The 13,090-nt window shown below is 38.8% G+C and overlaps 1 protein-coding gene and 1 long non-coding RNA gene across 16 annotated transcripts in view; one reads left to right on the top strand and one right to left on the bottom strand.

The window, feature by feature from the left end:
* The window catches only part of LOC147349784 (uncharacterized), a 177,154-nt gene that overhangs the window by 75,789 nt on the left and 88,275 nt on the right, over positions 1 to 13,090 (bottom strand). The window lies entirely within an intron of this gene.
* The window catches only part of LOC147349785 (uncharacterized), a 57,408-nt gene that overhangs the window by 41,183 nt on the left and 3,135 nt on the right, over positions 1 to 13,090 (top strand). For 6 of the 14 annotated variants that reach the window (XR_015150506.1, XR_015150505.1, XR_015150511.1 and 3 more), the window contains one exon: positions 253 to 447. Coding sequence is in view for 2 of the 14 variants with exons in the window: in XM_086365354.1 (XP_086221480.1) it covers positions 253 to 272 (20 nt within the window). In the remaining 12 variants the exon portion in view is untranslated. Of the gene's footprint in view, positions 1 to 252; positions 448 to 12,503; positions 12,918 to 13,090 lie in introns of those variants that run through there. The other 8 variants (XR_015150494.1, XR_015150492.1, XM_086365354.1 and 5 more) reach the window with 3 other exon arrangements.

Raw genomic sequence — 13,090 nt, 5'->3', positions numbered from 1 at the left:
TAAAGAGTACAGGGACATTCACGTATGAGATGTCAAATCAGCGAGAGATTCAAACAGGATCTGAAAGGGTCTGTAAAAGGATAAGGTGATGCATTGAAAAAAAATCAAGAAACATTTTTAAATATATGATTGATTGCTTTGCCCCAAGATTCAGACTAAAATGGTTTTAAAGTCCAAGTTGCTTAATTTATCATTAAATTAATTAATGTTTCCTCCTTCCTTCCTTGTGCGTGTGTGTGTGTTTTGTTTTAGGTCATCAAGCCAATATTTAGCCATGACCTTGGTGAGATGCAGCCATGAGCAAGATATTCCTCATGTCCTCATGTAACTTGTATAATGTAACACAGAGGACATAAACAAAAGACTTTAACTTTTACTTATTTTCAGTGTGGCAAGTGAATTTCTTGTGTTTGACTTTCAAACCTTAATTAAAGTTCTTTAACTTTCTTTAGGAGCAGACTCTTGCCTGGAAAATCCATGGACAGAGGAGCCTGGTAGGCTGCAGTCCATGGGGTCGCAAGAGTCAGATACGACTGAGCGACTTCACTTTCACTTTTCATTTTCCTGCATTGGAGAAGGAAATGGCAACCCACTCCAGTGTTCTTGCCTGGAGAATCCCAGGGATGGGGGAGCCTGGTGGGCTGCGGTCTATGGGGTCGCACAGAGTTGGACATGACTGAAGTGACTTAGCAGCAGGAGCAGACTCTAAGATTCCTAAGCCCGATATTTAACCTATAAATTTTCCTTCTTGAGTTTTTTAAAAGTCTCACATCTTTTTGCTGATTTTGACCTTAAAGAACCAAATAGATATGGGAGAAGAATGATAAAGCAAGATACTCTTTACAAGGGGAGAGATCCAGGGACATCCTAGAGTACAGGGGACATGAACAAGAAGCAGGGCCTGATGAGTCTTTGAATAAAAGTCAGTCATGAAGCTATCCCACCAAAGGTGACTTATTCACAGTTTTAATCACAACATGGAAATGATCACCAGAAACTTGGATTATAAGTCTTTTTTCTTTTTAGCTGCGGCATACAGAGTCTTTAGCTGTGGAGCGCCAGCTTAGTTGCCCTTCGCGTGTGGGACCTGAGTTCCCTGACCAGGGATGGAATCCATGTCCTATTGAGGGCAGACTTTTAACCACCAGACCACCACAGGTCACGGGATTGCATATCTTGGCAGTCAAAATTTTGCCAGGATGTAAATCCTGGTTAATAACCTTTGATTATGGGTCCACTGAAGTCATTTTTTCTGCATTTAACACCTTCTGTTGCAGTAATTTTTATATCATATTTGTAGATATTTTTCTCCTATAAAAAGTACTGTCAACTCAAAAATTGTATTCTACACTTCTCAAGTAATGCTTATTTAACTATATACATTAGGAAGATAACAATGCTCTAGTTTATGCCCATGATTCATGAACATCATTCTCACACATGATATTTTCAAATATTCTGAATCTGAAGAAGAGTCTCTAGAACTATGATGAATACTAAAAGGAGGGGCATCTAGAGAGTAGAGACTGGCTTTCAGAGAAGGACATATTGAATTGTGTTCTGAATTTTTAAAATGTTCTTTCATCACTAAAATTTTTCTTAGTGTATCTTATAATGATGACTTAATCTCCTGAATTAAATTGTTTCTTTCACCATAATTTTATGCTTTTTATTCAAAATAGGTAAATTTTTAAAGTCTATATTAAACACTTGTACTTAACACAGAATAAATGACCATAGCACATAAGGTTATCAATATATTTGAGTATATTTAAATTTGTCATCCTGACTTTATGTTTAAAGATACTCATGTTTATGTTATAATAGTGTATACACAGTAAGAATATGTGTATTTGGAGAATGCTTCGTTACTTTTTCATCGTGCCAACAAAGATTTATTATGTGGAAAAGACAACCTCATATCTCTTATTCCCTGCAATCTCAAACAAGAGAATTGTTGCCATAATTATGGTCACTGTTATCTTCAAACAAATTCATGGGTATTCTACTTTCTCTTGAGTGGCAATGAATTTAAAAATAATATTAAAAAACATCAAGCAAATACACAAAAAACACATTTCCTACATTCAAGGAAATGGAACTCTTCTGGGAAAGTAACTCTTCTTAGATAGGAACTCTTCTTGGAAAAGAACTCTTAATTAAAATCTCTTAAAAAAAAAAAAAAAGCTAACCATGTAAAGCAGTGTATGTCATTGCCAAAGAAATGATGGAGCTGCTAAACAAGATTCTGTCAGAGCTGGACATGTTTGTGTGTACCTGGAAAAGAGTTTCACAAATAGGGCAATCTTAAATTGAGCTTTAAAGAATTGGGTAATCTTGGACTGTGGAAAGATGGGGTAGGTAAAAATATGTTTTACATAATAAGATGAAAAGGAAAGAAGGCAGGAGGGGAGAAAGGAGCAAAGAGAGGAATGAAGGATAAAAAAGCGAGAAAACCTAGTCTTCCCCTTTTTCTTGGGATTTAGAAAGAAATGAAAGGCTTTAATTCTCAAGAAAATAACAAGAAATCATCAATTGAATACCAAAAAAAAGAAAAACACAGGAACAACACATATTTTTTAAAAATTCCACCAAAGATCTGTAGACAAAGAAATACAAAAGAAATAAACTCTGGAAAATCAATTTTTTTCTAAGTAAATGAAAAACACAGGACAACTCAACCATTGGTCATCTGGTTAAGATGGGAGCCAGTGTTCTGAGAAACAAACCTCTCATAAAGGACAGGAAGAAACAAAGTGGATTTTGATGAATCTATAGGTTACCATGGCAAACTGATCACTGATCTTGAGAAATCCCAAATCCATAGAGAATCCTTTCAATCAGGTTTTCATTTAACAGGGGAGTGTAGATGATTACACAGAGGCTAGGAGTAAAAGCAGAAAAGATTTCACTGCCTCACAGTGTCACATGTGTCAAAATCCCAGTTTCCTGATGTCTAACTGGGATCTTACCATCATGTAGCTTCATGTCTGTGATCTCATAGTCCTCTGGAGCTTGGAGAAATTGTAAATATAGAGATTATTTCCTTCATTTTCTTAAATTCTTTAAAAGTAAAAAATGCTTTAAAAGACTAAAGAGAAAAAAATCATAGCAATGTATTAAGAAGTCTTACTATTTTAAATTACTGTGTAATAAAAATAGCACAAAAATTAGGAGAGAGTATAAATGAAGTTACACAATTATAAGGTTATTTCATTATACACAGAACGGCATAAAGCTAATTCAGTATTTATTGTGATAAATTGAGTGCATACTATAAACTTAAGTGCAACTATACAAATAATATATATTTGTATATAATTTATATACATATATATATATATAACCGTAACCCTAACACTAACTAAGTGCGGGCCGCTGCGACCAGCGCACTAAGCGTGGCCAAGAGGAGCTACCCCACGTCCGAGGTCAGGGGCAGAACCCGGGAGGACCCCATGCCCGAAGGGCGGCGACCAAGAGGAGTTACCCCACATCCGAGGTCAGGGGCAGCAGCCGAGAGTGCCAGGCTGCGACAGCGCAGGAACGGCCGAAAGGAGCTACCCAAGTCCGAGGTTGGGGCGGCGGCCGAGAGGAGCTACCCCAGGCCTCCAAGCCCCCATGCCTGAGGCCAGGGGCTGCGGCCAGGAGGAGCAACCCCACGTCCGAGGTCAGGGGCAGCAGCCCAGAGGAGCTACCCTGCGTCCGAGGTCAGGGACGGTGGCTGGGAGGAGCTACCCCACGCCCGAGGCCACGGGCAGCGGCCGGGAGGAGCAATCCCACATCCAAGGAGCCACGGCTGCGGGGGCACAGGAGGGCCTAGAGGAGCTATCCCACGTTGAGGGTCAGGAAGGGCGGCGGTGAGGAGATACCTCTCGTCCAAGGTAAGGAGCAACCGCTGCGCTTTGCCGGAGCAGCCGTGAAGAGATACCCCACACCCAAGATAAGAGAAACCCAGGTAAGACAATAGGTGTTGCAGGAGGGCATCAGAGGGCAGACACACTGAAACCATACTCACAGAAAACTAGTCAATCTAATCACACTAGGACCACAGCTTTGTCTAACTCAATGAAACTAAGCCATGCCTGTGGGGCAACCCAAGATGGGCGGGTCATGGTGGAGAAATCTGACAGAATGTGGTCCACTGGAGAAGGGAATGGCAAATCACGTATTCTTGCCTTGAGAACCCCATGAACAGTATGAAAAGGCAAAATGATAGGATACTGAAAGAGGAACTCCCCAGGTCAGTAGGTTCCCAATATGCTACCAGAGATCAGTGGAGAAATAACTCCAGAAAGAATAAAGGGATGGAGCCAAAGCAAAAAGAATACCCAGCTGTGGATGCGACTGGTGATAGAAGCAAGGTCCGATGCTGTAAAGAGCAATATTGCATAGGAACCTGGAATGTCAGGTCCATGAATCAAGGCAAATTGGAAGTGGTCAAACAAGATGCAAAGAGTGAATGTCAACATTCTAGGAATCAGAGAACTAAAATGTACTGGAATGGGTGAATTTAACTCAGATGACCATTGTATCTATTACTGCCGGCAGGAATCCCTCAGAAAAAGTGCAGTAGCCATCATGGTCAACAAAAGAGTCTGGAATGCAGTACTTGGACGCAATCCCCAAAACGACAGAATGATCTCTGTTCGTTTCCAAGGCAAACCATTCAATATCACAGTAATCCAAGTCTATGCCCCAACCAGTAACGCTGAAGAAGCTGAAGTTGAATGGATCTATGAAGACCTACAAGACCCTTTAGAACTAACACCAAAAAAAGATGTCCTTTTCATTATAGGGGACTGGAATGCAAAAGTAGGAAGTCAAAAAACACCTGGAGTAACAGGCAAATTTGGCCCTGGAATACAGAATGAAGCAGGGCAAAGACTAATAGAGTTTTGCCAAGAAAATGCACTGGTCATAGCAAACACCTTCTTCCAACAACACAAGAGAAGACTCTACACATGGACATCACCAGATAGTCAACACCGAAATCAGATTGATTATATTCTGTGCAGCCAAAGATGGAGAAGCTCTATACAGTCAACAAAAACAAGACCAAGAGCTGACTGTGGCTCAGATCATGAACTCCTTATTGCCAAATTCAGACTGAAATTGAAGAAAGTAGGGAAAACCACTAGACCATTCAGGTATGACCTAAATCAAATCCCTTATGATTATACAGTGGAAGTGAGAAATAGATTTAAGGGCCTAGACCTGATAGATAGAGTGCCTGATGAACTATGGACTGAGGTTCATGACATTGTACAGGAGACAGGGATCAAGACCATCCCCATGGAAAAGAAATGCAAAAAAGCAAAATGGCTATCTGGGGAGGCCTTACAAATAGCTGTGAAAAGAAGAGAAGCAAAAAGCAAAGGAGAAAAGGAAAGATATAAGCATCTGAATGCAGAGTTCCAAAGAATAGGAAGAAGAGATAAGAAAGCCTCTGTCAGTGATCAATGCAAAGAAATAGAGGAAAACAACAGAATGGGAAAGACTAGAGATCTCTTCAAGAAAATTAGAGATACCAAGGGAACATTTCATGCAAAGATGGGCTCGATAAAGGACAGAAATGGTATGGACCTAACAGAAGCAGAAGATATTAAGAAGAGGTGGCAAGAATACACAGAAGAACTGTACAAAAAAGATCTTCACGACCCAGATAATCACGATGGTGTGATCACTCACCTAGAGCCAGACATCCTGGAATGTGAAGTCAAGTGGGCCTTAGAAAGCATCACTACCAATAAAGCTAGTGGAGGTGATGGAATCCCAGTTGAGCTATTTCAAATCCTGAAAGATGATGCTGTGAAAGTGCCCCACTCAATATGCCAGCCAATTTGGAAAACTCAGCAGTGGCCACAGGACTGGAAAAGGTCAGTTTTCATTCCAATCCCAAAGAAAGGCAATGCCAAAGAATGCTCAAACTACCGCACAATTGCACTCATCTCACATGCTAGTAAAGTGATGCTCAAAATTCTCCAAGCCAGGCTTCAACAATATGTGAACCGTGAACTTCCAGATGTTCAAGATGGTTTTAGAAAAGGTAGAGTAACCAGAGATCAAATTGCCAACATCCACTGGATCATCAAAAAAGCAAGAGAGTTCCAGAAAAACATCTATTTCTGCTTTATTGACTATGCCAAAGCCTTTGACTGTGTGGATCACAATCAACTGTGGAGAATTCTTCAAGAGATGGGAATACCAGACCACCTGACCTGCCTCTTGAGAAACCTATATGCAGGTCAGGAAGCAACAGTTAGAACTGGACATGGAACAACAGACTGGTTCCAAATAGGAAAAGGAGTATGTCAAGGCTATATATTGTCACCCTGCTTATTTAACTTATATGCAGAGTACATCATGAGAAACACTGGACTGGAAGAAACACAAGCTGGAATCAAGATTGCCGGGAGAAATATCAATAACCTCAGATATGCAGATGACACCACCCTTATGGCAGAAAGTGAAGAGGAACTAAAAAGCCTCTTGATGAAAGTGAAAGTGGAGAGTGAAAAAGGGCTTAAAGCTCAACATTCAGAAAACGAAGATCATGGCATCTGGTCCCATCACTTCATGGGAAATAGATGGGGAAACAGTGTCAGACTTTATTTTTTGGGGCTCCAAAATCACTGCAGATGGTGACTGCAGCCATCAAATTAAAAGACGCTTACTCCTTGGAAGGAAAGTTATGACCAACCAAGATAGCATAATTCAAAAACAGAGACATTACTTTGCCAGCAAAGGTCTGTCTAGTCAAGGCTATGGTTTTTCCTGTGGTCATGTATGGATGTGAGAGTTGGACTGTGAAGAAGGCTGAGCACTGAAGAATTGATGCTTTTGAACTGTGGTGTTGGAGAAGACTCTTGAGAGTCCCTTGGACTGCAAGGAGATCCAACCAGTCCATTCTGAAAGAGATCAGCCCTGGGTTTTCTTTGGAAGGAATGATGCTAAAGCTGAAACTCCAGTACTTTGGCCACCTCATGTGAAGAGTTGACTCATTGGAAAAGACTCTGATGCTGGGAGGGATTGGGGGCAGGAGGAAAAGGGGAGGACAGGATGAGATGGCTGGATGGCATCACTGACTCAATGGACGTGAGTCTGAGTGAACTCCGGGACTTGGTGATGGACAGGGAAGCCTGGCGTGCTGCGATTCATGGGGTCGCAAAGAGTCGGACACAACTGAGCGACTGAACTGAACTGATACAAATATAATTCAAAGAGTATAGCTAAAAAACTGGAGAAGGCAATGGCACCCCACTCCAGTACTCTTGCCTGGAAAATCCCATGGACGGAGGAGCCTGGTAGGCTGCAGTCCCAGGGGGTCGCTAAGAGTCGGACACGACTGAGCGAGTTCATTTTCACTTTTTCACTTTCATGCATTGGAGAAGGAAATGGCAACCCACTCCAGTGTTCTTGCCTAGAGAATCCCAGGGATGGGGGAGCCTGGTGGGCTGCCGTCTATGGGGTCACACAGAGTCAGACATGACTGAAGTGACTTAGCAGCAGCAGTAGCAGCAGCTAAAAAACAATAGAAAAGGTACAGTGAAATATTTAAAATTTATAAATAATCCAAAGAGAAACAAGAAAAGAGAAACAAAGAAATAACAAAAAATAGAGAGTGCAGACAGGAAACAAGTAGTTAAATATTTGACTTAAACTTAGACATATAGTTAAGTAAAAATATATTAAATGTAAATGAGTATAATACAACCCATGGAAAAAATTAAAAATTTCAGGATGAAAATAAACGAAGACTCAAGAATGGGCTTTTTACAAGAGATACACTTTGACTATAAAATCACAGATATATTGAAAGTAAAAGAATAGGGAAAAAAATATGCCATGGGGAAAGTAATTATGAGATTGCCTATGTGTGGGCATGCGTGCTCAGTCACTCAGTCATGTCCAGCTTTTGTGGACTGTGGCCTGCCAGGCCTCTCTGTTCATGTGAATTCTCCAGCAAGAATACTGGAGTGGGTTGCCGTTTCCTTCTCCAGGGGATCTTCCCAACCCAAGGATCGAACCCACATCCCTTTCATCTCCTGCAATGGCAGGTGGGCTCTTTGCCGCTAGCACCACCTTGGAAGCTTGCTTGTGTAGTTATATTGACATCAAACATAGTAAATTGGAAAACAGGAATCTCATTACCAGAAATAAACTGGGTCACTTCATAATGAAAAAAAGCATCAATTCATATTGATAAAGATATTCACAACATAAAACAGCCCTATATGTATACTCATTTAATCAGTTTCAAAGTAGGTGAATAAAAAAATAGACCTATAAAGAATACTACATAAACTCAGACTCGTATGTGGAGATTTCAATATCTCTCTGTCAGTAATTGACAGGTAAAGCTAACCAAAAAAATCATTACAAATATAGTATATTTAAACAACACTATAAAAAACTTGACTTATATTGACACCAACAGAAAATTATACTGATAACTGTGAATATGGATTTTTTTCAATATATAGGGATTGTTCAACAAGTTACACCACATGATGTACTATAAATTTCAATAGATTAAAAAAATGTTGAAATTTTATAAACTATTTTCTCTAGCATCAGTGAAATTCCATTAGAAGTCAGAAACAATAAAATAGATAAGAAAACATAAAACATTTAAAATTTAAATGATAGGCAAATAACCCAGGGGTCAAATAAAATATCACAAGTGTAATTAGAAATTATTCTAACTGAATGCTAAGGACAAATATTCCATATCAAAATTGGTAGGATGTAACTAAAGCAGCTCTTAGGGGAAATTTGTGTCTTTAAATGCTTGAAAGTGAAAAGAGTAAATTAAAAAAAATAATCTGTAATATAAACTTCCACTTTAAGAAAATAGAGAAACAGTATAGTAAATTCTAAGACAGGAGAAGTGAAGCAATAAAAGACCAAAGCAGAATGAATAAAATGATCAAGCAGAACCAATGAAACAGGAAACAGAAGAACAGAATAGAGAGAAGCAATAAAGAAAATTACCAAAGTAAACAGCTCTTCAAAAAGAATAAAATTGTTAAACTGCTTGCTAGATTGATCAAATAAAAAGAGAGATGGTACAAATTATCAATATCAAGGAAAAAAAGAGAGACATCCTACAAATCCTATAGGAGTTAAAAGGATAATACTAGGATATTTTGAAAAAAAAAAAAAAAGGCAATAAATTCAACAGCCTAAACAAAATTGACAATTTACTTGGAAAAAAGAAAACGACAACCTTCCAAATAGTAAACAGAAAGGAACTGCAAAGTTTGCATAGTCAGTTCAGGATGCCACAGCAAAATGTCAGAGACGGGGTGGCTTAAGCAATAGAAATTGGTGTCTAACAGTTCTGGAGGCTAAAAGTCCATCAACAAAGTATCAGCTGATTCAGTTTTTGAAGAGAGTTCTCTTCCTGACTTGGAGAAGGAAATGGCAACCCACTCCAGTGTTCTTGCCTGGAGAATCCCTGGGACGGGGAGCCTGGTGGGCTGCCGTCTATGGGGTCGCACAGAGTCGGACACAACTGAAGCGACTTAGCAGCAGCAGCAGCTCTTCCTGACTGGCAGATGGCTGTCCTGATATGACATCACACAGCTTTTCCTGGGCCCCCTGCTGTTTGTCCTGAGGGTGCTGGTGCTATCAGAACAGGACCCCATGATTATGACCTCATTTAACCTTAATTACCCCCTAGATGCATCATCTTTACACAGAGACACAAAGAGGGTTAGGACTTAACATGTATTTTAAAGAACACAAAACTCTATACTTATTAAAACATTAAATATAAAATTTGAAAGTTTCTCATTCTTCCTACCCCCTCGAACAATCAAAGAAAGGAACAAAAAAATCTCTTCAGACCCTGATGCCTTCAGTGGTAACTGCTTTCAAACATTTAAGGAAAAATTACTACCAATGTCACACAATATCTTTCATAACATAGGAAAGAGGAAAAATATCCCAACTTGGTTTATGAGGTCAGCATAACCTTGACACCAAAATATTAAGAATAGAATAAAGCAATAGCTAAAATATATATTCTGTCTAAATATGATTTTTCCCAGAGAGGCAAGGTTGGTTCAATATTCAAAATTTAAATTCATAATATTAATAGCAAAAAGAGAAAAATCACATGACTACCTCAATCAATGCTAAAAAATCATTTTTAAAAATTCAGTAGTCATTGATAATTGGAGAAGGCAATGGCAACCCACTCCAGTGTTCTTGCCTGGAGAATCCCAGGGACCGGGGAGCCTGGTGGGCTACCGTCTATGGGGTCGCACAGAGTTGGACACGACTGAAGTGACTTAGCAGTCATTCATAATTAAGAAAATAAGAATGCTAGGAATATATAGCTCAGAAAACTAGGAGTATTCTTAACTTAATAAAGTGTTATCTACAAAAATTTTTTATGTATTTGTGATATACTCTTGTCTTTCATGTAAGTGTCCACTAGACCACAGCATTGGTGAGCCACACTTTTTCTTTTTCTTTTAATGAAAAACTGCAAGAAAGATGGAGAAGAGGATTGCACTGAGCAAGGCACCGCAGTGTGGTCCTTAGATCCTTCCAACATTGTGTCGTCCTGAATTTTTCTTTTTTGTCAGCCAGAAAGAACCCACATCTTCCGCATCTTACCTTACCTCAGTCTTACAGATTTCAGTCTTTTCTTCTCTGGATATTGCCTTCAATATGCTATTCCCAGAGAAAGAAATTAATTACTGCTCTAACTCTTCCAAACTTGCAAATCCTCCTCCTGCTCTGCAGCCATCCAAGGCTCTGAGAGTCACATTCTGACTTGTAATTATACCCATAAGTGGACCAGTTTTATTAACCTTGAAGCTTACACAATTTTGACAGTCCTCTTTAACAAAAATATTAATAATACACAACATTAGATACAAAGTGCAATATTTATTGAAAATGAAACCAGTACAACAAATTGCAAATTTAAAAAAAGATTAATAATTGCCACAAATGTCACTAAATCCAGATTTTTACCACGATAAATTTCAAGTTAACAGTTTGGCATCTCTGTAATACCTTTTTCTTACATTTTTCTACATATACTTTGAGTACTTCTTCATGTAACTAACTTCATAATATTTCACTCTATAGAGAAATTCAAAAGATAGATTTTCTTTTCAACATGGTGATAATTAAGCTCTACCATTTAAACTACTGAACATTTGGGAAAATATTTAAAAAATTACAACTGTCATTAATGACAATTTCATGTAAAATATAGAATTATTGTCAAACATAGGAAAATCTTTCCCAAGTCTTTTTATATAGGAGCTATAAGATTTCAGGGCATTTCAGTTTTTCTGGGGGTGAAATAGTCTTTGACACCACTCATTAGCCAGTTTGCCTACTTCTGTGTAAGTAACATCAGTATTTTTAGCTCTTTCAACACAAATTGTTTATGTCAAATCACCTAATACTGATTTTCCCCCCAATGTATTGATGCTATTCACTATGTTTGATTATTTGTAGAAGTGTACTTGTAAGAGTGTACTTGAATGCATTCCTACCCCAGAATTGCTAATAATAAATTGACTCTGCACAGAAATAATAGTGAATCATGTAAATGTATCATCATAAACTCAGACTAAACAGACTCCCAATTCATCCTCTAAGGTAGGTCCCCGAAATGACTGGTATCAATGCAGTGTTCTACCCAGCATAAGGGAAAAGGCGAAATAAACAAAGTCAAAAAGGAAAGAGACAGAAATCTTAACCCATTACATTTAAAATATCTTCTGCACAAAATCAGATGACCATGGCATGCGGTGCTGCGCCCTCTCCTTGGGCCTTCAAAGTCTTGAGCAAGTGAGAGGTCCTGAGGCCTAAGCTCCCTCAGTTTCCATGAGAATCAGCCTCTGATTTTGCCTGTAACTATGTTTTCATCTCCGCTGCCATCTATAGATCTACTGAAAGGATATAACATATCTATATTTCCATTCACATTTCTGTTTCATAAATCCTCTTATAGCTAACACAGTGCTCTATGCTTAAAATAGTTTCTTACTTATGGTGAGAGCAAGATATGAGCTTTTAGAATTAGTTGAATTGGACTGAATTTAATTGACAGTGTAAAAAATTTAATTGGGTTGGTTTTTATCCTTTTTATGCCTTATGGCAAATGAGAAGAATTCAGGCTCTAAAATTGCTTACTCGATTTTTTTCTTTTTTTTTTTTTAATTTAGGGAAAGTTATTTCACCTTCCTTAGATTCTGTTTTCCAACCTGTAAAACAGGGAAAATAATATTATGCCTGAGACTGTTAATTGTCTCCCTCTATTCATTTTTGTCTTCTTCTGTAATCAGAGGAGACTTGACTTTGTTGGATGCAGTGCTGCCTAGAATAAAAGCTATGGTTCCTAGACTCTCTTGCACTTAACATCAGATGAATGAGATGTAAACACCATTAAACTCCTTGCCAGAGACTTTCTGAAGAGATCTGACAGACGTCTCTGCCTTCCTTCATCTTTTCTTCGTCCCGGCACCCAGAACACACATGAGATGCTAGACCTCCGTCTTGGACCGTGAAGGAGAATCGACCACACCTTCGAGCAACTAGAAACACGGGTGGAAAGGCTACTCACCTGGTGGGATTTTGAGAAGCAGAGTCACAGCGGCAGTTGAGCTGCTCTCCTTTACGTATGTTTCTTGCAAGGAAATACTGTCCCCTGTTATTTCTAATAATTATTTCTAAATAATACTGTCGCTATTATTTTGTGCTTCTGTTACTTTCACTGAATTGAATGCTAATGACTGCCTTTGCAGGGTTTGTGAAGACTGAATAAGAAAGGTGGCTTATACAGTGTCTTGCATAGACTTGGTGGCTAATCTTAGTAGTTGCTCAGCACTTTTTTTTTAATCTGGATAATTTTGGCTTGTCCAATAAAGTGGCCCTGAAAAGTATTATGTTCCTGATGCTGGCTAGTAAATATCTTCATTTCTTAATTTTCTAAAAATAAGCCTGCTTAATTACATCTGTGGATTAAATTCACTTAGCCTGATCTCTTTTATGAACTGTTAATGGGGGAACCTTCCAGGATGGGATTAAATTTTTGCTACTGTGTAGGTTTCCCAGA

This window comes from Bos grunniens, chromosome 21, assembly GCF_055505025.1.
Source record: "Bos grunniens cultivar Pamir isolate PY7600 chromosome 21, Bosgru_T2T1.0, whole genome shotgun sequence".
Taxonomy (NCBI): Eukaryota; Metazoa; Chordata; class Mammalia; order Artiodactyla; family Bovidae; genus Bos; species Bos grunniens.
This window is presented reverse-complemented; position numbering and strand designations above follow the sequence as displayed.